The sequence below is a fragment of the Bufo bufo genome, chromosome 7 (genome assembly GCF_905171765.1).
Source record: "Bufo bufo chromosome 7, aBufBuf1.1, whole genome shotgun sequence".
Classification (NCBI taxonomy): domain Eukaryota; kingdom Metazoa; phylum Chordata; class Amphibia; order Anura; family Bufonidae; genus Bufo; species Bufo bufo.
Window position 1 is genome coordinate 27,822,754 of NC_053395.1, and position 25,331 is coordinate 27,848,084.

Below are 25,331 nucleotides of genomic sequence, written 5' to 3' on the forward strand. Positions count from 1 at the left end.
AGGTGCTGTTCCTGGGGGGGAAAAAAAAAAAACAGACTCTTGTTTCCAATCTCCTTTAATATGCCTATGTACACACATAGACTTACACACACATGCACATACCATGTATAAAGTTGGCACAAGGTTCTGTTCATATATTTTTTTGCCTTCTTGAGGAATCCTTCATTTTTGTCTCTTTTCCTATAATTTAGTGCTGTATCATATAGTGAGGAGCTACATGGACCTTCTCCTGGCGACTGCCTTCACATGGGGGCATTTAATCCGATCCACCCCTCTAACATGATCTGAGAACATGGTGCAAAAATAAAGTGATTTTCTACAAATTTCTGGCATCTTTAATATTTCTTAGTAACATTTACAACGGCGGTGAATTACTACAGATAACTCCACGGCCGGACATTGTAGACATTGAGGAATGCTTGGGCCAATAAATAGATTCATCCAGACTATTTCGCTCTAGTCTCTCTTTCCATAGGAAACATGGCGGCTGTGCCAAACTGCATGTCTAGATTCCCATAAGTCTTTCCAACATCCATGATGGACTTCCTCCAGGACCTAGAGCAGATCTTGCAGGAAGATGATGATGATGATGCAGCGAGGATGGACGTGATCAATGCTTCTCCAGAGCTTTAGTCAACAACTCATTAAGACGTCCTACCATAGGTCGGGGGTCATCGTTTAGCCCGGCTGCGATCATTGCATTCTCATAGATCTGTGGAAGAGGAGATAAAAATTATAGAACACATTCTAATTCTGCCAAGACTCCCAAAAAGTGATGCATGTACAGTGCATTCCGGAAGTCTTCAGACCCTTTCACTTTTTCCACATTTTAACCACTTCAGCCCCCAGTGCTTAAACACCCTGAAAGACCAGGCGACTTTTTACACTTCTGACCTACACTACTTTCACCATTTATTTCTCGGTCATGCAACTTACCACCCAAATGAATTTTACCTCCTTTTCTTCTCACTAATAGAGCTTTCATTTGGTGGTATTTCTTTGCTGCTGACATTTTTACTTTTTTTGTTATTAATCGAAATTTAACGATTTTTTTGCAAAAAAATGACATTTTTCACTTTCAGTTGTCAAATTTTGCAAAAAAAACTACATCCATATATAAATTTTGCTCTAAATTTATTGTTCTACATGTCTTTGATAAAAAAAAAAATGTTTGGGTAAAAAAAAAAATGGTTTGGGTAAAAGTTATAGCGTTTACAAACTATGGTACAAAAATGTGAATTTCCGCTTTTTGAAGCAGCTCTGACTTTCTGAGCACCTGTCATGTTTCCTGAGGTTCTACAATGCCCAGAAAGTACAAACACCCCACAAATGACCCCATTTCGGAAAGTACACACCCTAAGGTATTCGCTGATGGCCATAGTGAGTTCATAGAACTTTTTATTTTTTGTCACAAGTTAGCGGAAAATGATGATTTTTTTTTTTTTTTCTTACAAAGTCTCATATTCCACTAACTTGTGACAAAAAATAAAAACTTCTATGAACTCACTATGCCCATCAGCGAATACCTTGGGGTCTCTTCTTTCCAAAATGGGGTCACTTGTGGGGTAGTTATACTGCCCTGGCATTCTAGGGGCCCAAATGTGTGGTAAGGAGTTTGAAATCAAATTCTGTAAAAAATGACCTGTGAAATCCGAAAGGTGCTCTTTGGAATGTGGGCCCCTTTGCCCACCTAGGCTGCAAAAAAGTGTCACACATCTGGTATCCCCGTACTCAGGAGAAGTTGAGGAATGTGTTTTGGGGTGTCTTTTTACATATACCCATGCTGGGTGAGAGAAATATCTTGGTCAAATGCCAACTTTGTATAAAAAAATGGGAAAAGTTGTCTTTTGCCAAGATATTTCTCTCACCCAGCATGGGTATATATAAAATGACACCCTAAAACACATTCCCCACCTTCTCCTGAGTACGGAGATACCAGATGTGTGACACTTTTTTGCAGCCTAGGTGGGCAAAGGGGCCCATATTCCAAAGAGCACCTTTCAGGTTTCACAGGTCATTTTTTACAGAATTTGATTTCAAACTCCTTACCACACATTTGGGCCCCTAGAATGCCAGGGCAGTATAACTACCCCACAAGTGACCCCATTTTGGAAAGAAGAGACCCCAAGGTATTCGCTGATGGGCATAGTGAGTTCATGGAAATTTTTATTTTTTGTCACAAGTTAGTGGAATATGAGACTTTGTATGAAAAAAAAATCAAAAAAAAAAATCATCATTTTCCACTAACTTGTGACAAAAAATAAAAAATTCGAGGAACTCGCCATGCCCCTCACGGAATACCTTGGGGTGTCTTCTTTCCAAAATGGGGTCACTTGTGGGGTAGTTATACTGCCCTGGCATTTTCCAGGGGCCCTAATGTCTGGTAAGTAGGTAAATGACCTGTGAAATCCGAAAGGTGCTCTTTGGAATGTGGGCCCCTTTGCCCACCTAGGCTGCAAAAAAGTGTCACACATCTGGTATCTCCGTACTCAGGAGAAGGTGGGGAATGTGTTTTGGGGTGTCATTTTACATATACCCATGCTGGGTGAGAGAAATATCTTGGCAAAAGACAACTTTTCCCATTTTTTTTATACTAAGTTGGCATTTGACCAAGATATTTCTCTCACCCAGCATGGGTATATGTAAAATGACACCCCAAAACATATTCCCCAACTTCTGCTGAATACGGAGATACCACATGTGTGACACTTTTTTGCAGCCTAGGTGGGCAAAGGTGCCCAAATTCCTTTTAGGAGGGCATTTTTAGACATTTGGATACCAGACTTCTTCTCACGCTTTGGGGCCCCTAAAATGCCAGGGCAGTATAAATACCCCACATGTGACCCCATTTTGGAAAGAAGACACCCCAAGGTATTCAATGAGGGGCATGGCGAGTTCATTGAAAAAAAAAATTTTTGGCACAAGTTAGCGGAAATTGATTTTTTTGATTTTGTTCTCACAAAGTCTCCCTTTCCGCTAACTTGGGACAAAAATTTCAATCTTTCATGGACTCAATAAGCCCCTCAGCGAATACCTTGGGGTGTCTTCTTTCCAAAATGGTGTTATTTGTGGGGTGTTTGTACTGCCCTGGCATTTGAGGGTCTCCACAATCATTACATGTATGCCCAGCATTAGGAGTTTCTGCTATTCTCCGTATATTGAGCATACGGGTAATGAGATTTTTTTTTTCCGTTCAGCCTCTGGGCTGAAAGAAAAAAATGAACGGCACAGATTTCTTCATTCGCATCGATCAATGTGGATGAAAAAATCTCTGCCAAAAAAAGAAAAAGGAGGGGAAAGGCGTCTGCCAGGACATAGGAGCTCCGCCCAACATCCATACCCACTTCAGCTCGTATGCCCTGGCAAACCAGATTTCTCCATTCACATCAATCGATGTGGATGAATAAATCATTGCCGGGATTTTTTTTTTATATATACAAAGTGTTTGCCAAAGTATATGAACACCGCCGCCTCCTCAGCTCATATGCCTCGGCAAACATATCTTTTACTGCAGAGGAGAAATCTCGTCTTGCAGCGCCGCATACACCGACTTGCGTGTAATCTGACAGCAGCGCAATGCTTCTGTCCGAATGCACATCAGTGCTGCAGCTGGTCGATCGGTTGGTCCACCTGAAAGGTAAAAAAAACAAAACAAAAAAGAAAAAACCAGGCCGCAAAGCAATAACTTTATTAACTGTTGAACAGAACATAGAAACTTTTTTTAAACTTTTTTAACTGAACGTTTAACTTTTTTACTTACCGGTATTTTTTTTTTTGTTTAGTTTTTTTTACCTTTATAGAACAAACCTCTCCTTCCCCATGGGACAATGTGCAAAGCGCAAATCGCCCAAAGATGTGGCGAAGTACGTTATGCACTTTATCCCAGGTGAAAGGAGAGGTTTGCAGCAGCTGTGAGTGAATGGGCCCTAATAGCCCTGTGTGCCTGTCCTGGTGAGATGTGATCCCTATGCTAGGTGTACCTGTGTGTGGTACTTCCGGAAACACTCTCCATAGCATAGGGCAGGGTGGTCAGCACAGTCAGGACAGAAATAGCGGGTGTCACGCCTTATTCCACTCCTGCTACAGACACGACATCTTTTTCGGGGTGACGGTTGGGTTGAGGTACCAGGAACGACACTGGGGAAATGTCGCTCGTGTAGACGGCTAACTACACTGGTGGATGGGGCCACGGAACCTCCTGGGTAAAGGAGGTTCTCGATGATCTCTTCCTGGAATTTGAGGAAGGATCCTGTTCTCCCAGCCTTACTGTAGAGAACAAAACTATTGTAGAGCGCCAATTGAATTAAATATACAGACACCTTCTTATACCAGCGTCTGGTTCTGCGGGAAACTAAATACGGAGACAACATCTGGTCATTGAAGTCCACCCCTCCCATGAGCGCATTATAGTCGTGTTTGTTCCAATAGCCTACTGACTATAATTCCCGTTTCTGGTCCTATTATTAAAAAATAACTTTTATTTGCCTTTTAATAAACTTTATTCCAACACAGAAAAAACACACACTTTTAAAAGGTATATGGAGGGCCTGAACCTGTGGGCTCCGTACCTATATCCTCTAAGAGTGTTGTTATATTATTCAGGAGGACTTGCTCTTTCCCACATATCTATCGCACATGGGCTGCGAGTGTTTAGCCCGTGTAATTGCGCTTGGGTATCTATAGGTGTCGCCTATTGCCAGGTTATTGGCCCGTCATGCCGCAATGCTGATTATTATGTTTTAGGCTCAACCTATATGGTATGTCCTCACTGCCTATTTACGGACTACTTGTCATAATTGTACTCTGGCCCTCAGGGGGATACGGCGTCTGCAGATCGCCTTTCCCTATTCATTCTCAGCCCTACCATTAATTAAAATTGTTAAAGACACAGCTCCCCCAACATGTTTCACCGCATCAGCGGCGTCTTCAGGGGAATGGAGCTACTATCAACACGAGCGTCTGCTAATTCCACCTCTTTATACCAATAGGGTGGATCACACTTGAAAATCACCTATCGCATAGCAGCCTCGTGTTGACTGATGTCTATTGTGGCCAATCACATATTACTTCCGAGTAGGACGGGGTGTCATCTGCGCATGTGTCCGGTGTTTGAACATTCTCTCCCACTGCTATAAATTGTATGCGCGTGCGTGACAACATACACTGATTTTCAACACATATTCCACGCATGCGTCCGAACTTTAACATTTTCCCCCATTACTATGACTTTATGCGCATGCGTGGCGACATAGACTGATTTCCATAGTATATTCCACGCATGCGTCCCGTGTTTGAAATTTCTATCTTACTGTGGGTTATGCGCATGCGTAGCAACATAGACATATTGTCAGCTAGAGTTCCAGCTCATATGCGCATGCTCTGGGACTTGGTTTTCATTGTCTCCCCTATCTTCTGCGCCTGCGTCCGGTGTTTGTCACCGGACGCAGGCGCAGAAGATAGGGGAGACAATGAAAACCAAGTCCCAGAGCATGCGCATATGAGCTGGAACTCTAGCTGACAATATGTCTATGTTGCTACGCATGCGCATAACCCACAGTAAGATAGAAATTTCAAACACCGGACGCATGCGTGGAATATACTATGGAAATCAGTCTATGTCGCCACGCATGCGCATAAAGTCATAGTAATGGGGGAAAATGTTAAAGTTCGGACGCATGCGTGGAATATGTGTTGAAAATCAGTGTATGTTGTCACGCACGCGCATACAATTTATAGCAGTGGGAGAGAATGTTCAAACACCGGACACATGCGCAGATGACACCCCGTCCTACTCGGAAGTAATATGTGATTGGCCACAATAGACATCAGTCAACACGAGGCTGCTATGCGATAGGTGATTTTCAAGTGTGATCCACCCTATTGGTATAAAGAGGTGGAATTAGCAGACGCTCGTGTTGATAGTAGCTCCATTCCCCTGAAGACGCCGCTGATGCGGTGAAACATGTTGGGGGAGCTGTGTCTTTAACAATTTTAATTAATGGTAGGGCTGAGAATGAATAGGGAAAGGCGATCTGCAGACGCCGTATCCCCCTGAGGGCCAGAGTACAATTATGACAAGTAGTCCGTAAATAGGCAGTGAGGACATACCATATAGGTTGAGCCTAAAACATAATAATCAGCATTGCGGCATGACGGGCCAATAACCTGGCAATAGGCGACACCTATAGATACCCAAGCGCAATTACACGGGCTAAACACTCGCAGCCCATGTGCGATAGATATGTGGGAAAGAGCAAGTCCTCCTGAATAATATAACAACACTCTTAGAGGATATAGGTACGGAGCCCACAGGTTCAGGCCCTCCATATACCTTTTAAAAGTGTGTGTTTTTTCTGTGTTGGAATAAAGTTTATTAAAAGGCAAATAAAAGTTATTTTTTAATAATAGGACCAGAAACGGGAATTATAGTCAGTAGGCTATTGGAACAAATTGATTTAACTTCCTGGGTTAGTGGATCATTTGGTAAAATACATTATAGTCGTGGACACAGAGGGGCTTTTCAATGACACGGGTTGCTCGCTCAATTTGTATTGTCGTGTCTGCGTGAATGGAGGAGAGCATGTAAACGTCACCGCGAGCAGTTCTTCGTTACACAAGGCAGCCCTCTGCCCCCTTGCAAGACGGGTGGTTACAAGCCGTTGGGGGAAGCCCACGCGACTAGTTCGCGCGGTGCCACAGGCGCAAATCCGTTCTAGAAACAAATGCCTAAAGAGGGCCACACTTGTGTAGAAATTGTCCACATAAAGATGGTACCCCTTGCCGAATAAGGGTGACACCAAGTCCCAGACTGTCTTCCCACTGCTCCCCAGGTAGTCAGGGCAACCGACCGGCTCCAGGGTCTGATCTTTTCCCTCATAGATCCGAAATTTGTGGGTATAGCCTGTGGCCCTTTCACAGAGCTTATACAATTTGACCCCATACCGGGCACGCTTGCTTGGGATGTATTGTTTGAAGCCAAGGCGCCCGGTAAAATGTATTAGGGACTCGTCTACCCAGATGTTTTGCTCAGGGGTATACAAATCTGCAAATTTCAGGTTGAAATGGTCTATGAGGGGCCGAATTTTGTGGAGCCGGTCAAAAGCAGGGTGGCCTCTGGGACGGGAGGTGGTGTTGTCGCTAAAGTGCAGGAAACGCAGGATGGTCTCAAATCGTGTCCTGGACATAGCAGCAGAGAACATGGGCATGTGATGAATTGGGTGCGTTGACCAATATGACCGCAATTCATGCTTTTTTGTCAGGCCCATGTTGAGGAGAAGGCCCAAAAAAATTTTAAGTTCGGAAACTTGGACTGGTTTCCACCGGAAAGGCTGGGCATAATAGCTTCCCGGGTTAGCGGTTATAAATTGTGTGGCATACTGGTTGGTCTCTGCCACGACTAAGTCCAAGAGCTCCGCAGTCAAGAACAGCTCAAAAAATCCCAGGGCCGAACCGATTTGAGCCGTCTCAACCCGAACTCCAGACTGGGCGGTGAAAGGGGGAACTACTGGTGCGGCTGAAGTTGGTGACTGCCAATCAGGATTTGCCAGCACCTCAGGGACTCTAGGGGCTCTACGGGCCTGTCTGTGCGGTGGCTGCGACGGGGTAACTATTGCACGTGCCACCGTACCAGCTTCAACTGCCCTTCTGGTGCTCGCTACTTCACCAGGTTGTACGGCAGTGCTGGTACTAGGTCCAGGAAGGGCTGCGCTGCTGGTGTATGCCTCACCACGTGATCCGGCAGCGACAGCCCCACTCTGCTGCTCTTGAAGCGGATCCTGCGTAACCTGTGGTCTAGCGACATGGGGCCGGGTACGCCTGGTGCTGCCAGGGACCTCCAGCTCCTCGTCCGAACTTTGGGTCAGAGAGCCACTGCTTTCCACAGGTTCGTATTCTGACCCGCTAGATTCGTCAGATGAGGGTTCCCACTCCTCATCCGACTGGGTCAGAATCCTGTAGGCCTCTTCAGAAGAATACCCCCTGTTTGACATTTTGGACTACTAAATTTAGGGGTATTCCCCGAGACTACCCAAGAAAAAAAGCAAACCTGTCTTACAAAGGGGAGGCTAGCGAAGTACCGGAGGCCGCTGCGGTTGATAAAAAATATCAAAACGGATTTTTTTATCGCCGCAGTGCAAGTAAAATGAATGTGCAGTGATCAAAAAATATATATTTTTTGTCACTGCGGTGGGGCGGGCGTGGGTGAACGCACGTGTGGGCGACCGATCAGGCCTGATCGGGCAAACACTGCGTTTTGGGTGGAGGGCGAACTAAAGTGACACTAATACTATTATAGATCTGACCGTGATCAGTTTTGATCACTTACAGATACTATAAAAGTACAAATGCTGATTAGCGATACGCTAAACAGCGAATAAAAGTGACTGCGGTGCGGTGGGGTGGGTGCTAACTGACGCTAACTACCTAACCAAGGGGCCTAAACTATCCCTAAAACCTATCAGTCAATACCAGTGAAAAAAAAAAAGTGACAGTTTACACTGATCACTTTTTTTCCTTTCACTAGTGATTGACAGGGGCGATCAAAGGGGTGATCAAAGGGTTAATTGGGGTGCAGGTGGGTGATCTGGGGCTAAGGTGTAGTGTTGGTGCTACTCACAGTTCAGTCTGCTCCTGTGCTGGATCCAACCGACGAAAAGGACCAGCACAGGAGCAGACAAGCCATATAACAGATCATATTTACTAATATGATCTGTTATATGACTTTGGATTGGATTTTTTGAAAATCGCCAGCCTGCCAGCCAATGATCGTTGCTGGCAGGCTGGTGACGAAATACTTCTTTTAATTTTGCCGGCCCGCGATGCGCATGCGCGGGCCGGCTTGGAGCGAAATCTCGCGTCTCGCGAGATGACGCGTATATGCGTGACTCTGCGCAGCGCTGCCACCTCCGGAACGCAATCCTGCGTTAGGCGGTCCGGAGGTGGTTAATATGTTGCTCCTTGTGCTAAAATAAAATAAAAAAGTTTTCCCCATCATTCTGCACTCAATACCCCATAATGACATAGTGAGGACAGAATGTTTGACATTTTTGCGAAATTTATTAAAAAGGAAAAACTAAAAAACACACAGACATAAGTATTCAGACCCTTTGCTATGACACTTGACATTTAGCTCTGGTGCCTCCCATTTCTTTTAATCATCTTTCAGATCTTTCTACACCTTGATTGGAATCACTTGAGGTAAATTGAGATGACTGGACATGATTTGGAAACATGCAGCCTGGTCTATATAAGTTCTCACAGGTGACAATGCATATCAGAGCAAAAAACAAGCCGTGGAGGAGGAAAGAACTGCCTGTAGAGCTCAGAGACAGGAGTGTGTGGAGACGCAGACCTGGGGAAGGTGTCAAAAAACATTTCTGCTGCACTGAAAGTTCCCATAACAAAATGTGAAAAAAGTGAAAGGGTCTAAAGCAGGGATGGCCAACCTGCGGCTCTCCAGCTGTTGCAAAACTACAACTCCCAGCATGCACAGACTGCCTACAGCTATTAGCCCACAGGAGGGCATGGCGGAAGTTGTAGTTTTACAGTCCCCAGTCTAAAGACTTTCCGAATGCACTATACTACACCCTACAACTCAATGCAAGATAAAAATAAAATAATCACTTTTTATGTATTTCTACTGACAGCACGTGGAGAGATTGGTTATCGATTCCTTCAGCTTATAATACAAATTAGGGAGTTATTTATGCAATCAACTAAGAACTTTAAAAATATAGCTGAGCCCAGAGTTATATCTATAGACGAGAACCCATAGTCCATATTGCATATAGTCCAGCTATGGGTCTAGCTTTTGGTTGATCACTTGCCTGATCTAGAAGTAATTTGGCCAGATCCTGGTCTGCGTCCTTCAGCTGCCAGAGCTTCTTAATAAGAGGATGCCTGGAAAGCAATTGTACAATATTATGTCACGGAAAAAACATCAGGCACAGACATCAGATCTCAAATGACAATGACCCGTGAATCTACAAGGTGCTGTGTCAGGCTGGGGTCCCACATTCAGGTTTCTTGACGTAGTTTTTGAAGACAAAGCCAAGGACAATCATAAATGGAGGAAAGGCTGTTTTCTACACTTCTTGAATGTACTCCTGGCATTGGCTCCAAAAATTTCAAGGATTAACCGGAAAGTGGACACCTAGCCTTAGACAAGCGACTACGAATCCTCATATAGACAGGTATTACATGGACCATCCTACACACATTCATAGACAATTAATGTGTCCTCTATTAGTTCTGGTAGAATGAATGATTTAACAAAAAAAAAAATATATAAAAAAAAAAAAAACAACCACCAGGGGGCGCAGTAATAGGAAATCTCAGTGAGTAGATCTCACGACACAGGAAACGTAGGCGATAAGGATATTGGCACTCTCGTTGTGTTACCCGGAAGAAAGAAGGGACTGGGAGGTCCAGATGGACACTTACTGGGGGTTCTCACTAACACTTCTTATCCCCTATCCACAGGACAGAAGTAAAGGGTCATAAAAATGGTGGTACCCTATGAGAATGGAGCGGTGATAAGCATGCATTACTACAGCTCCAGTTATTTCCATGGGACTGCCAAGTACAGTGCCCTATGCCATTTCCCGAAGCCAGTGGCCACCTCACCTCGTAGGTCAGGGGTCGGGGACTCCACAATCTGGAAGCAGGTGAAGGGCCCAAAAGGTGAGAGCTATCCTCTAGATATGCCAAAATTGCCCAAGATAAGAATGGCTATTTAAAGCTATCATAAACGGCAACAGCTACAGCCAAAAGGCACACCAAAAGCAAGGAGGGTTGACCTACCGCCAGACGGGCCTTTGTAACCCAACCAACAGCGTGAAAATCTATGACCTCTCAGCAACCAGGACAGGTTGATGATCTACTGCCTCATAAGAGATACTCACCCTGTATTAATCTCCAGGGTGGGCTGCAAGAGTTGTGCACGCTCTTCATTCGTTTTTGCAAGCTGCTGTGTGCGCAGAAAATGTCTGGCCGCCCCCATCTCCAACACAGTAATCATGGCTGGGTGAGTGTCCAGACGTGGTGTGACCTACAGGGAATAAAACTGTAGCTTCAAGAAGAGGTTACAAGAAATATCCCTACAGTACACTGAGGATCCAGTGACTGCATTTACCTTGATATTGGTCACTCGAGTCCCCAAGCCGTTCCTCATCCAGGCCATGAGATCTTCAGACTCCTTCTCGGCCAATCTATCAGAAGCTGCAAAGACAAGTGAGACAAGACGTAAGCGTCCACAGTCACCTCCTCATGGAAATGAGTTCAAGGTGAAATGATGGATACCTGGACGGCTGTCCTCAAATTTCTCCTCCTTGTAATGATCGACCACGATATCTGTCTCTAACGAGATGAGCTTCTTCTTCTCAAACTCTCGCAAGTGCAGTAAAGTGAGCTCGTCAAACTGCTCATAGCAGAAGAGGACCTGGAGAGACAAGGAGGACTGGTTATACAGTGCAAGCAAAGCAGGTGGGGAAGAATAGCAGAGAGGACATGAGCAGTACCTCTGTTTGCTTCTGTTTCATGGCTTCATAGTAAGGGCTGTGTTCTGCAAGGTGCCGGTTGGGGGTGCACAAGTAGTAGATGTTGCGTGATCCGGCTTGCATGCGACTGGCGTAATCTAAAAGGCTGGTCTGTTCTCCTTCAGGGAGGGCCGAAGACTCAAAACGCAGCAGTTTTCCAATGTCCTCCTGAAAAAGTCAAGATGGATGAGTCTACTATGGAAATCGTATTACCTACTCACTGAAGGGATCTCCTATACACAGCGCGTTTATCTGCCCTGTTGCATAAATGTGCACTCGCACCTTGACGTCTTGCTCTTGGGTGGTCACAATCCCTTCTCGGATAAAAAGCCCATAGTCCTCAAAGAATTTTTTGTACTTCTCGGGATCCTTCTTGTTTTGATCGAGGAAGAATTTGACGAGTCGTCTTTGAAGCACATCTCGCAGCTTCCTGTTTGAAAGGGAATAAAAAAAAATATATGTGTTTATTACTAATAACCCCCCAATGTCCTGTACGACTTCACATCCATGCCACAGGAGGCGAGATCCTGAAAACATCACTGCCCAGGCAAAGGGAAACACTTGGCTCTAATACTCTAGGTCAGTGGTGCCCAACCATTTTTCCGCACTAGACATGGTATAAAGTTTGCGGGCCAGAACCATGTAGCTTTGCCAGAAAATAATGCAAACACTGTGAGGTGGCACATCTGGGCATTACCCCCGTGAAGGGGGCGCACATCTGGGCATTACCCCCGTGAAGGGGGCGCACATCTGGGCATTACCCCCGTGAAGGGGGCGCACATCTGGGCATTACCCACGTGAAGGGGGCGCACATCTGGGCATTACCCCCGTGAAGGGAGCATGTAATCATTACTGTGAAGGTGACACATCTCTGGGCATAGCAAGACTAAGGAGTGGATTACAGGAATCTCTCTCTAGAAATGCCTTGTGGTGCAATATTATGAGTCCTCTTTTCCTCATTAATATTGCTAAGCGCGTCCTGAGGAGCAACCGAGGCGGCCCACACGGGCACCAGACATAGTGATCACATATTAAGAAATAGGCTCAGGTCCAAATCACTTCCACTACCACACCTTGCCAGTCACATCCTCCATAGACCTCCTGCTCCCATCTGACTCGTCCTCACCTTTGACATGGTCTGATGCCTGGCTGAGAGTCCAGAGGGGGTCTTCAGTCACCGCAAAACTAATAATAGTACTGCCCCACAGTATAATTAGGAATGGTCGGCACAGGCGCGTCTCTTGCTCCGCCTTCGGTCACTGCACGGGCCGCATGACACAGCTTAGCGGGCCGGATGTGGCTCGCGGGCCGTAGGTTGGGCATCACTGCTCTAAGTTAAATCCAGAACTTCAACCAACCCCTGGACGATTTCTCCCCAAGTTCTGTTCGCTCCTCCAGAGTTGTACATGGTCAGTGATAGACAGCACATCTTCCCCTTCAGAGTTTATATACGAATGGTGTGTAGGTATTTATTGGTTCTTTTGCCTTTAATTCCTTGTGATGTAGTCGGTTAGTGGTATCTGGTACCAGGCCGCGTTCCTGAGGTCTGAAGTAGCTGTACATGCGTATAGAACGCTAAAGACCTTTAGGAGGGACCAAGAGGCTAGAAAGCATCTAGCTATGTAACAAAGAGCTCGGCTCCATTGAGAACATCATTAGGATAAGATGTGTCTTGCTACCATCACCTATCTTTGTATCATATGGGTGTTGGCAATTTGCCATGTTGGGAGCTGGCTCATTTGTTCACAGCTTTGATGACTATTACTTTACGATGTATGTTTTATCTTTTCGTTCCTTTTATCATAGTCTAGTAGGCTTTTTATGCACCTAAGGCCTCATGCACACGACCGTTGTGTGCATCCGCGTCCGTTCTGTCATTTTTCACAGTTTAGCAAAGGTCCCATTCATTTCTATGGAGCTGTGAAAAAAAACTGATAGTCCTCCGTTTTTTCTCCGCGTCCGTGATTCCAGTCCATCAAAAAAATATAACCTACCCTATTCTTGTCAGTGGAAAACGGAGGACAGACCCATTCAAGTCAATGGGTCCGTCAAAAAAAAACCGGATGCACAACTGGTATGTCATCCGTGTCCGTTTTTTTCTACAAGACCATGGTGCAATAAAATTACACTTTTCATTAACCTTCCTTTTTTTTCCCCGTCAGACAAAAAAAAAAAAAAAAAGGAAGACACAAGGAAACACAACTGTAGCAAAATCGGACACGGACCACTGAAGCCAAATCACTGACAGTGAAAAAACACTGTCGTGTGCATGAGGCCTAAGTCGCGTTAAGCCTATTTATTCCCGTATCTGAGAATTCACGGTAATACAATGGGCGATCATCACTAGAAATAATCTATCCATTTCTTACCTTATCAGAGAACTTTCCTGTAGCAGTTCTCGGCTGAGATTCAAGGGGATATCCTCACTGTCCACAACCCCTGTAAGAAAGCAATGGAACGTAACCAACGATAAATGCTTCTTATCCATTGATTATCATCACAACATATCCAATAGGGCTACAAATACATGAGGGAAAACGGCACTAATATGCGTGACAGTATACAAGCACTACCCACTTAAAGGGGTATTGTACTGATGGCCTATCTTCAGGATAGGCCTTTGAGCTGATCTGGAGGGTTTGCCGATCAACTCTTCTGCAGTAGCTTCTGCGCTGGAACTACATAGCTCCGTCCATTGTGTGGTGGATGGATATGGTCACTGCAGCGATGTTCCCACTGAAGTGAATGGGAGCAGGGCCGGACTAACCAGTTCCTTCCACTACACAATGGACGGAGCTGTGTAGTTCTATAGTCAACTTTGAACGCTGGAGGTACTCAGGAACAGATGATCGGCAAGGGTGAGGGGTGTCGGACCCCCCCCCCCCCCCCCCCCATCAACTGTTGAGGGCCTATCCGAAGACAGGTTATCAATAGCTAAATCCAGGACAACCCCGAAATTGTAGCGATAAGTCACGCTTACATTGGCAACATCTTGCCACAATGTCCACCTGTAGTAAGAAGACCACCATGGTGGTAGGCTGTCCCACCAGGGTAACAGGTCAGAGGCAGCCTTTTTCACTCCTCTGCTCCAAAGCACCTGCTTGTAATTGCATGCATGCAGTTCTCACCCCGAAGAAAGCGCAACCACTTGGGCAGGATGTCCGTGGCTTTGGTCTGGATAAGGACTTTGCGGCTGTAAAGTGCCACACTGGACCCCAGCTCCCGGCTTACGTCAAACATAGAAGGTTTCTGCAAAAAAAAATTTTTTTTTTTAAATCATCCCTTACAGCAGGCAAGTCCCAATCCACAAAGACTGCACCACTGACAATAAGACTCACACGTCACTGTACTGAGTAAGGATGAAGCAGAGCTTACTTACCATCTCGGGTACATAGAAGATGCTCCGAATGTTCAGAGGAGCGTCTGCCTTGTAGTGAAGCGTGTAGCGAGGTTTGTCATAAGCCTGGGCAATAAACCGGTAGAACTCCTCGTGCTGCCATTCTCCGATCTCTTTGGGGTCCATCATCCAGAGAGCCTGTAGACAAACCGCATCCAAGGTCAGACAAGTGGAGGGAAACTTCAACGATGGGGCCGAAGGGAGGGATCGAACTCCTACCTGAAGAGTGTTAACCCTCTTGCCGTTAAGATACAGAGGGAAGCTGACAAAGTTGCTGTATTTCGTCACCACCTCTGAAACATCAAAGCAATGCATTAAGGGAGATGTATCCTTAAAAGGGTCAATCCTGAAGATAATGATGATGATCTATCCATCTATTGGTGGGGGACCCCCGCTGATCAGCTGTCAGGAGAGGACTCTTCCTAGGCCATGTGACGTCAATGGACATCGGTCACATGACCTAAATGCAGCTCAGCCCCATAGAAGTGAATGGGGCTCAGCTGCATTACCAAACAAAGCCGCTATACTATATGGGGCGCTGTGCTCGGAGAGCTGCTGGGAGCCGGCCGCGCTCACCACAGTTCCAGTGATTACGGGCTGTTATACTTTTACCTTATTACTTATGCAACACTATGTATTGTACTTTGCTATTAAAATCAAACGTACTGTTAAAAAAAAAAAAAAAACAACATCTTCACCGATCACATGAACTGGGGCCCGCGCTCCCCGTTTGACACGCATGCCGCTTCATTCAACTCTATGGGACTGTCAGGGATGTAGGTGTCCAAAAGGAACACCATCCAATACTAATCGCCTCAGACTGGATTAACCCCTTCTAACTCGAGACAGTTTTCGCCCTTCTGCCCAGGCCATTTTTTGCAAATCTGACATGCGTCACTTTATGTGGTGATAACTTTGGAACGCTTTTACTTATCCAGGCCATTCAGAGATTGTTTTCTCGTGACACATTGTACTTCCTGATAGTTATAAATTTGAGTCAATACATTTCACCTTTATTTATGAAAAAATCCCTAAATTTACCAAACATTTAGAAAAATTTGCAATTTTCAAAATTTCAATATCTCTGCTTCTAAAACTGAAAGGGATACCTCATAAAATATTTATTACTTAACATTCCCCATATGTCTACTTTGTGTTGGCATCATTTTGTAAATGTCATTTTATTTTTTTAGGACGTTAGAAGAAATTCTTAAAATTTTTAAGAAAATTTCCAAAACCCACTTTTTAAGGACCAGTTCAGGTCTGAAGTCACTATGTGGGGCTTACATAGTGGAAACCCCCATATATGACCCCATTGTAGAAACTACACCCCTAAAGTTACTTAAAACTGATTTTACAAACTTTGTTAACCCTTTAGGTGTTCCACAAGAATTAAAAGAAAATGGAGATGAAATTTCTAAATTTAATTTTTTTGGCAGAAAAATCTATTTTAATCCATTTTTTTCTTTAACACATTGAGGGTTAACAGCCAAACAAAACTTAATATTTTTTACCCCAATTCTGCGGTTTACAGAAACACCCCACATGTGTTTTAAAAAATGATATTTTTGTGTCTCCATATTCTGGAAGCCATATTTATTTATTTATTTTTTTCTGCCGATCTTCTTGTGCAGGGGCTCGTTTTTTGCAGGAAGAGTTGACGTTTTTATTGGTACCATTTTTGGGTACATATAATTTTTTGATCATTCATTATTACACTTTATGGGGTAAGGTGACCCAAAAATTGGTTGTTTTGGCACAATTTTTTTAAATTTTTACAGCGTTCACCTGCGGGGTTAGGTCATGTGACATTTTTACAGAGCAGATCGTTACGGACGCGGCAATACCTAATATGTATACTTTTTCTTATTTAAGTTTTACACAATAATAGCATTTTTGAAACAAAAAAAAGATGTTTTAGTGTCCCCATAGTCTGAGAGCCATAGCTTTTTTATTTTTGACCGACTGTCTTTTTTTTTAAATCAAATCTTTTTTATTGTTACATGCAAGGTAAAGTTATGAAACAATATTCACATGACTTTGTCTGTTTCCAGATCAAACAATTACACTACAGCGTAAATTTACATGGTAGCATAAAGACATAAAAATATCTCTATTACATGTGTACATATTATTTCAAAAGGCAAGTAAGAAGACTCCTGTAACCCCCCCAACCCACCCAAACATATAATTAACTGGAATGACTGGTTGTCGCTCATTCAAGTTTCTTAAAAAAATCATACAACTATCGGGCTATACGCCAGCCAATCGCCCCAAATTTTATCAAACTTTTGAGGGCATCCTCTCTTAGTGAAAACTCTCTTCTCTGACATCAACATATCATGAACCTTCCTTACAAATTCGCCTAGTGCCGGTGGGTTACTCTGAATCCAATGTAGCGCCACTAATTTCCTGGCAACATACAACAGTCTACCTATAGCAATTTTAGCAAATTCAGTAGTTGCGAGCTCCGAGACATATCCCAATATACATACTTTCGGGTCACTTTGCACCCTTAACTCCATATGCTGGTGTATCAAGTCTAATATCTCTTCCCAGTAGCGTGCAATAACTGGGCAAGTCCAAAGCATATGCAGTAAGTCCGCAGGCTCTTCCGAACACCTAGGACACTTTGCATCAGCCCTACATCCAACCCTATGCAAAAACACCAGTGTTTTATACACTCTGTGTAGGATAAAGAGTTGCGACAGCTTGCCCTGCTCACTCAGGGACACCTTTGGCACTGCTTCCAGTATATCAGCCCATTGATCTTTCGGAATCTCTCCTATGTCTCTTTCCCATTTACTCATCCTCGACAATGGAAAAGCAGCGAGGAATTTTTCCAACAACAGAGCATACACTTGGGATATCAAACCTCTCCTGCTACCTCCCATCAAAATCAGCTTTTGAACTGCCTCCACTTTAGCCACTAAGAAGCCCGTGACCGACCATCTTAGTTAGGATCTCATTTTTTGCGGGATGAGGTGACGATTTGATTGGTACTATTTTGGGGGGCATATGCCTTTATCATCGCTTGGTATTGCAATTTTTGTGATGTAAGGTGACGGAAAAAAAAGGCTTTTTTGGCACGGTTTTTATTTTATTTTTACGATGTTCAGCTGAGGGGTTAGGTCATGTGATATTTTTATAGAGCTGGTTGTTACGGACGCAGCGATACCTAATATGTATACTTTTTTTTATTTATTTCACTTTAACACAATATAGCATATCTGAAACAGAAAAATGATGCTTTAATGTCTCCATGTTCTGAGAGCTATAGTTTTTTTTTTATTTTTTGAGCAATTTTCTTATGCAGGGGCTCATTTTTTGCGGGATGAGGTGACTGTTTTATTGGTACCATTTTGTGGGACATATGCCTTTTTGATAGCTTGGTGTTGCACTTTTTGTGATGTAAGGTGACAAAAATGTGATATATCTATAGAGCCGGTCATAACGGACGCGGTGATACCCAATATGTGTGTTTTTTTCCTCTATCTTTTATTATAAAATCAGGGGAAAGGGGTGTTTTTTTCTTTTTTTTTACTTGAAACTTTATTTTTTTATTTAAAACACTTTTTTTTTTTTTACTTTATTTCTGTCCAACTCTGGGACTTCAACCTCTGAGGGTCTGATCCCCTCTGCAATGCATTACAATACATCTGTATTGTAATGCATTGCCTGTTAGTGTATTACACTGAGGAATACACTAACAGGTTGCCTAGGAGACCCAGCTGTCAGGGACTGCCGGGCCCCTGCAGTGATCGGGCACGCACCGCTCCGGTGCCCGCCCGATCACCATGACGTAATAGTAAGTCAAAATGGGGCAAGTCACTTGCCACCATGACGTACTATTATGTCATATGTTGGGAAGGGGTTAATATTACACATGCAGATAAACATGGCCACTGTCATAAACTGTAGGACAGCGGGTGTGCAGTCATAAAGCTACAATCCCAGCGAGCCCACTACCAAAAGTAAATGCAGACCTTTAATGCCGCTTCACGGCGTATGGCGGTGACTCACCTCTTACTCGGTCCTCACTGGCAAACTCCTTACAGTCGTCTTTAAGATGAATGATGACTTTAGTCCCTGGCCTCACCCCGTCGGCCTCTGCCAACTCAAAGACACCAGATCTAAGGAAGGAAGTGAAGTTAGTGAATGCAAAGTCACGTGATGGGTTTGAGGGTGGTACAGTCCTACGGTATATGCTGGTGCAGCATGAACGGCAGGAAATGAATAAGGAGAGTTCTCCACCTTGGTCTGCAGTGCTAGATTGACATCTGAACCTTCCTGTACTCACCCATCGGACGTCCAGCAATACCCAGGGCTACCCGGCTCTGACGACTGAGAGTAGACGACGACTTTGTCGGCAACCATGAACGCGGAGTAGAAGCCGACGCCGAACTGACCTATAATCTTCCCAGAGCTATCAGTCTGGTTCTGCAGGGCTTCAAGAAAGGCCTGAACAAAAACCATGGCAGAATATATTACATAAAATATATTCTCATAGGTGTAATATATCTGAAAACAAGGCTGTCAGCAGGATTACCTTGGATCCCGAGCGTGCGATGGTTCCTAGGTTGGAGATCAGCTCCTCCTGCGTCATCCCCACCCCAGTGTCCTATGGGAATAATGTCACAGTTAAAGAGGGGCCGCTGGTGCTTTCATGGTCACCTTCCACTCTTCCATTGGCCACCGCCTGTATTCAATCACTGCCTACAAAGCTCTGGAGAGAGTCTTACAATGGCAAAGTCCACTTTTCCTCAGTGCCCCCGCCTTTAAATAGTTGGAAGCTGTCTCTCCACTCCTCTTACCTGGATGGTGAGTGTGCCCTTCTCACTATCTGTATGTAGGTGGATCTCCATCTCGGGCAAGCCGCTCCCCTGAGACATGAGCTTGTGGCGCAGCTTCTCCAGGGCATCGCTGCCGTTTGAGATCAGCTCCCGGATAAACACCTGATGAAGGAACATATGTCAGACATACAGCAACCTAATGGAAACTCATCTCAAAAACAGCACAGAACAGACCGCGCACCTCCTTCTCCGAGTATAACGAGCGAGCAACAATGTCCAGGAGCTTCTTGGTTTCAGCCTGAAACTCGTGCTGGGAGGCGACACCTGCAAGACATTTACAGACGCTCCGTGAGTAGAGATGAGCAAACTTCTGTTTTCAAGTTTGGCATCCAAGGTTCGGGTTATCTAAGAATTACGTTATGGACTCCTCCACTACCACGAACCGTAACTTATGGTCCGTTGTAGTGGAATCCATAACGGAATTCTTAGATAACCCGAACATTGAACGCCGAACTTAAAAACACAAGTTCGCTCCAACACTATCCGTGAGGTCACCAATTAATACAGGTCCCATTTTAGAGACCGAGCGGCGAGCCGTCTCATTTACCATTTTCTACACCTGTTTCAGGCGTAGAAAAAGGTCTAAATGTAAGACAGCTCGGAAGCGTCTGATGCTCCGAAGTTATGAAGAGGCCGGCGCTTCTTCATAACTGCGGGGGAATAGACTGCCGACGCAGGGGCTTTATTAAGACCGGCGTCTAAAACGCTGGTCTTAATAAATGAGCCCCTTAGTTTTCAGGCAATACTCCATGGGGTAAAGAAAAAATGAAAAAAACTTTACCTAAAGGTCAAACGGAAAAGCCATGTGAACTCCATAGTTCCCTACGGAGCATGCTGAGAGTTGTAGTCTAGCGATCACTGCCTTACCTGACGCCTGCATATTATTACACATACGCTCAATGCAATGACATGTAGGCATATTCCGGTACAATACAGTAATCCAAGGGCTGGTTCACACGCCAGAGATGAAATCCGCCATGTATTCCACAGCAAAAATCAAAGGGGTTTCTCCGATTGAATGTGGCGGACCCGCTCGCGATTTAGCCCCAATAAAAGGAGTTAAACTGAAACCAGACACGCTGCAGTTTTTTAATGGCCAGCCCGAGAAAGAAAATGTCCTTTCTTGGCGTGGTAGGGCGGTCGCCACACAGTTTTTGGCAAGGAATCCGCACCAACTTCTGTGGACAAAACCTGCAGTGTGAACTGGCCGTAGTGGTGAAAATACAAGAAATCAGAAGGCGCCTGCCCCCCACCGCACACGGCGAATCACTCACCCTGGACGCTCTCGGTATCGGAGATGATGGTGTGCAGCGCAGGCTCCTCCTCCTTGTCCTCTGCGGTTTGTGTAGTGTATCTCCGGTACGTTACGTTACTCAGCGAGCAGAGGCTCCTCCCAGAAGCGGGCACCAAATGCAAGGGAGACGGCTGGTACCTGGTGAGGCAACCTGAGACACAGAGATCCTGTTAGTTTCTACAGACGTCTAACAATTTACTATATATACCGTATTTTTCGCCCCATAAGGCGCACTTTTTTTCCCCCCTGCATCTTATGGGGTGAATACTAATGAGCGCTTCCATTATGGAAGCGCTCATTAGTACCGGGGGACCAGGAAGCGGTGAAGACTCTTTACTCACCGCTTCCTGGTCCTTGGCTGTTGGCTGTGCAGTGGCTGCGCACAGCATGAGGGCTCTCTGTGACCTCACGCTGTGCGCGCCGGTTCACAGCACAGCTGACGGAGGAGGAAGACAGAGCGCAGGCGGTGAGGAGCAGCCGCGTCCAGGAGCAGGAGACATAAGTGGTTTATATATTTTGTGATCTGAGGCTGGGGGCTGCTCAAACGTGGCTGGGGGCAAAGAAATATGGCTGGGGGTTATGAGATATAGCAGGGGACTGATAAGAGGCATGGGGTCTCATCTGAAGGGGGGTCTTTATACTGGGCTCTGATCTGAGGTCTGATTGTGCTCTTATTAACATTGGGGATCTGATTGGGGCCGTGAGCTGAGATCCGATTAATATTGGGGGTCTGATTGCTGATCTGATTTAAGGTCTAATGAAAAATATTTTTTTCTTATTGTCCTCCTCTAAAACCTAGGTGCGTCTTATAGGGAGCGAAAAATACGGTATATAAGTCCTGATTGACAGGGCCAGGCAGCGCTCGCATCTGTCTGCCAGCCCTGTGCTCTGGCGAAATCTCGGGCCGTTCAGGCGCGGTGAGGAAGCTGGCAACCTGCGAGCGTCTCTCCCTCACCGCGCCTGCGCCGAATGCTATACAAAAGGTGGGAGAACGGAGCCTCTAGGAGCAGGAACAACGCTCCTAGAGGCTAATTAGCATATTATAAAAGTTAGATTTCTGGCGCAACGGGGGCATAGATACAAGTAGGAATAGGCTAGTTAGGTTTAGCTGACATTAGCACATCTTTAATGTCAGCTAGCTTAATAGGGTTAAATCTGGTGACAGAAACCCTTTAAGGCTATGTACACCTTTGGGGCAATATTAATTTATTATTGCATTGTACTCATTTTGAGGTAAAAAGCATTTTTCAATTGGTTTTTACTAAACATTTTGAGCCCCTTTATATGTGCGACCGTGAGTTTCTTTGAATTTTCACTCTGTTCCATCAGGCAGCTCAACTGACGGCTCCTGATCTCTGACCTTATAAACACTCATTATAGCTCAGTTCTTATCTCACTGATAAGACTGTGGCTTAAATAAGTGTTTATGACCTCTCAGTAGTTTAGAGATGAGGTTTATTAGAGGAGGGCACAAAGTGAAAGTACCAGCCGCACAGCTAGGGGGGAAAAAAAACGTTAACCCTTTGTGACAGAATGGCTCAATATTTTTAATAAAGACCAATTGAAGAAATTATTCTTAGCTCAAAATGAGTAAAATGCAATCATAAAAAAAAAAAAAAAAAAAAATGCGGATCCATTGTAACAATGCCTAAAACGGACAAGAATAGGACATGTTCTATTTTTTTTTTTTGCGGGGCTACGGAACGGACATACTGATGCGGACAGCCCACTGTGTGCTGTCCGCACTTTTTGCGGACCCATTAAAATTAATAGGTCCGCATCCTATCTGCAAAAAAAACAAAAAAAAAACGGACACGGAAACAAACAACGTTCGTGTGCATGTAGCCTTAAGGGAAGCGTATAACGATGAAAACTGTAACATGGCGGAGCAGGACGCATGGCGCCGGTCACTATGTGGTAACGCTCTTCATCTTGTCCTGACCGGGGTCAGTGGGTGTCGCAATGTTGACAGATCACATACTGTACTGGACACAGCCGGCGGTCATCCTCTCTATAAAGGTCGTCTTGTCCTCGGAGACATTGCGCTGTGACTCTTTCATTGCCTGATTACCAAGAGAGTTGTTTTTCCTCCATTACAAACGGCACAAGACGCGAAGAAAGAGAAGCGCGGTGACGACTGGAGACGGCGCTGAGGTGCTGCATAGAAGCCAATGGAAAGTGCCGGTTTCCTCATAGACTTGTATCCCCCCCCCACCTTACAAGAGACGGGGGAAACCCGTCATACACATGCAATGCAGCGCACCACACATTTCTGGGGTACCACATCACGGACCCTATTCCCTCCTACCGCGTCACGCTTCATCTCTTCCATCAGGAACAGGGTGTTTGTTTGTTTTTTTTATATATTTTTATTTTATTTTTTCCTTTATTTTTTTAAACATTTTCTTGATTGCCGATCCGGCAGGCTGTTCCAGACGGGAGCAGCCTGTCCGAATGCCGTCCGGCCCCATTAACTATAATGGCGTCCAGCGGTGATCCGGCAAACACGCCAAGAATTGGCCGATGCACGCCGTCAAAAATGTGAGACTTCTAAAAAATACAAGCCTCGGGGCACGGTCACACACGGCAAATCCGTTGCGGAAAATTCTGGCGACTAAAAACCAGTTGTGAATGGGGGGTAAGTATTTGGATGCCAGGCTCCATGTACACGACCGTATGTATTTTGCAGTACGCAACATGTGGATGGCATCCGTTTTCGAGTCCCCATTGACTTGAAACGGTCTGCGAAAAACGGATCCAACGTGGACGTCATCCTATTTTGCGGTCCGCATAAGACCTCATCCGGAAGGACGGTCGCAGAAATTTCTGCAAAAAATATTTGAAATTCTGCTGTGTGTGAATTAACCCTTAGAGTGCCCACGATAAGTAAAAGTTCATCAGTCACCAATTTCTAATAGAGCCTGTGACACTCCCAGTGACACTACACATTGCTCCCTGGATAGGACATTAGAGGACACAGTGCTCACCGGCACCACGTGGGTATGACAGCCGTAGAGGATCCTAAAAAAAAAAAAGAAAGAAATATGACGTCAGACCAGTTAAGCCTGACGTCAGACTCACCGCTCAGGCTCCTCCCTGACACGACAGCCCCGGGCGGGCTCCACGATCTCAGCGCCCGGCATAGGTTTCCTCTGAGCAGAGCAGAAGCCGCCATGTTGTTTCTCAGGGATACGCACGTGAGTGACGTCAGCCGTGCGCGACCGAGAGAGTACGTCCTCGATGACGTCATTGCGGGGCGCGACTCGGCGCACTAATGGGCGGGGCCTGAGCGCGGCTTCTAAATTTACAGACCCAGAGCAGTAACGCATCGTGTGCACACAAGGCGGCTGCTTCAGTCCGGGAAAGCCCGGGTGACAACCGATATTACAGCTGCAGACAGAGGTTGTCAGCCAGTAACTGAAAGGAGTTGTCCACTCAGGACATTATAAAGCTTGGGAGCCCGATGTATTAGGGGCAGGGGCTACACAGTGACTTGATAGTGAGTGTTGTCAGATTGCAGCTCAGTAAGTGACCCACCAGTTGTCAGAAATCCAAACCTATTGGATTTCTGTGCAGTCTTCATGCTGTGTAATCAGAGGGGGAGAGCTGCTCGCGTTTCTGACACGTTTTATGGTGGAAAAATGCACTGTGTGAACATACCTGTAGGGACGAATCACGGACCCGTTCAAGTTGAATGGATCTGCATCCGTCAGCGCCGGACACACAAATGGTGCCCCGTGCTTTGGGGACTGCAATTTGCGGCCCCCAATGCACGGCACAGGTTCATGTGCATTAGGCTACGTCCACACAACGCCTATCTTCCTAGTGGATCGGAGGCAGAAATCACTCTCGACACCGTATTCAACAGGGCGAGGCTCTCCCACGCTGAATTCGGAGGAAGAAGTAGCGCGCTACTTTTTCTTGTGGATTATTTTTTTTCCATGTGGAAATTTTGCACGACCTCTAAGCGGAGCTGCGGAAACCTTTTTCACATGCACAGGGTGCAGAATCTGTGCCAATCCTAGGGCTCGGCGATTTTCACTGATGCATTGAACAGGCCAATTCAAAGAGAAATGGCAGAATGTCCCGCGTCCACTCAAGACTTGACTGTTCTAGTCAGTGTGTCCGTGGAGAGAAAAAAAAAAAAGCCCACGGACGCCATCTCTGATGGATGGTGGCTAGTTAATGCGGAGGGGGCATTCTTCAGTTTTTCTGACAGACGTGAAAAAGTGATAACGTTCCAACACCATGCG

General features: G+C 45.3%; 1 protein-coding gene across 1 annotated transcript; it reads right to left on the reverse strand.

Annotated features, from left to right (window-relative positions):
* Positions 1 to 37: 37 nt before the first annotated feature.
* On the reverse strand, positions 38 to 24,286 carry TRAP1 (TNF receptor associated protein 1). Its single transcript, XM_040441805.1, has 18 exons — positions 24,160 to 24,286; positions 21,059 to 21,229; positions 19,966 to 20,048; positions 19,746 to 19,886; positions 19,481 to 19,552; positions 19,232 to 19,392; positions 18,955 to 19,064; positions 15,151 to 15,224; positions 14,914 to 15,069; positions 14,663 to 14,783; positions 13,904 to 13,973; positions 11,817 to 11,964; positions 11,517 to 11,702; positions 11,299 to 11,437; positions 11,132 to 11,217; positions 10,902 to 11,047; positions 9,825 to 9,897; positions 38 to 712 (listed from the first exon to the last, which is right to left on the reverse strand). Exons 1-18 carry the CDS (start codon positions 24,251 to 24,253, stop codon positions 611 to 613), a joined length of 2,133 nt encoding a protein of 710 aa, XP_040297739.1. The 5' UTR covers positions 24,254 to 24,286; the 3' UTR covers positions 38 to 610.
* Between the last annotated feature and the right edge of the window lie 1,045 nt (positions 24,287 to 25,331).

Excerpts from the sequence above, each read along its gene's own strand:
- TRAP1 (XM_040441805.1), bottom strand. The coding sequence starts at position 24,253 with ATGGCGGCTTCTGCTCTGCTCAGAGGAAACCTATGCCGGGCGCTGAGA. Across the intron at positions 15,225-18,954 it reads CAGTGAGGACCGAGTAAGAG|AGGTGGTGACGAAATACAGC; the intron begins GTGAGTCACCGC and ends TTGATGTTTCAG. Across the intron at positions 713-9,824 it reads CCAAATTACTTCTAGATCAG|ATCTATGAGAATGCAATGAT; the intron begins GCAAGTGATCAA and ends CCTCTTCCACAG.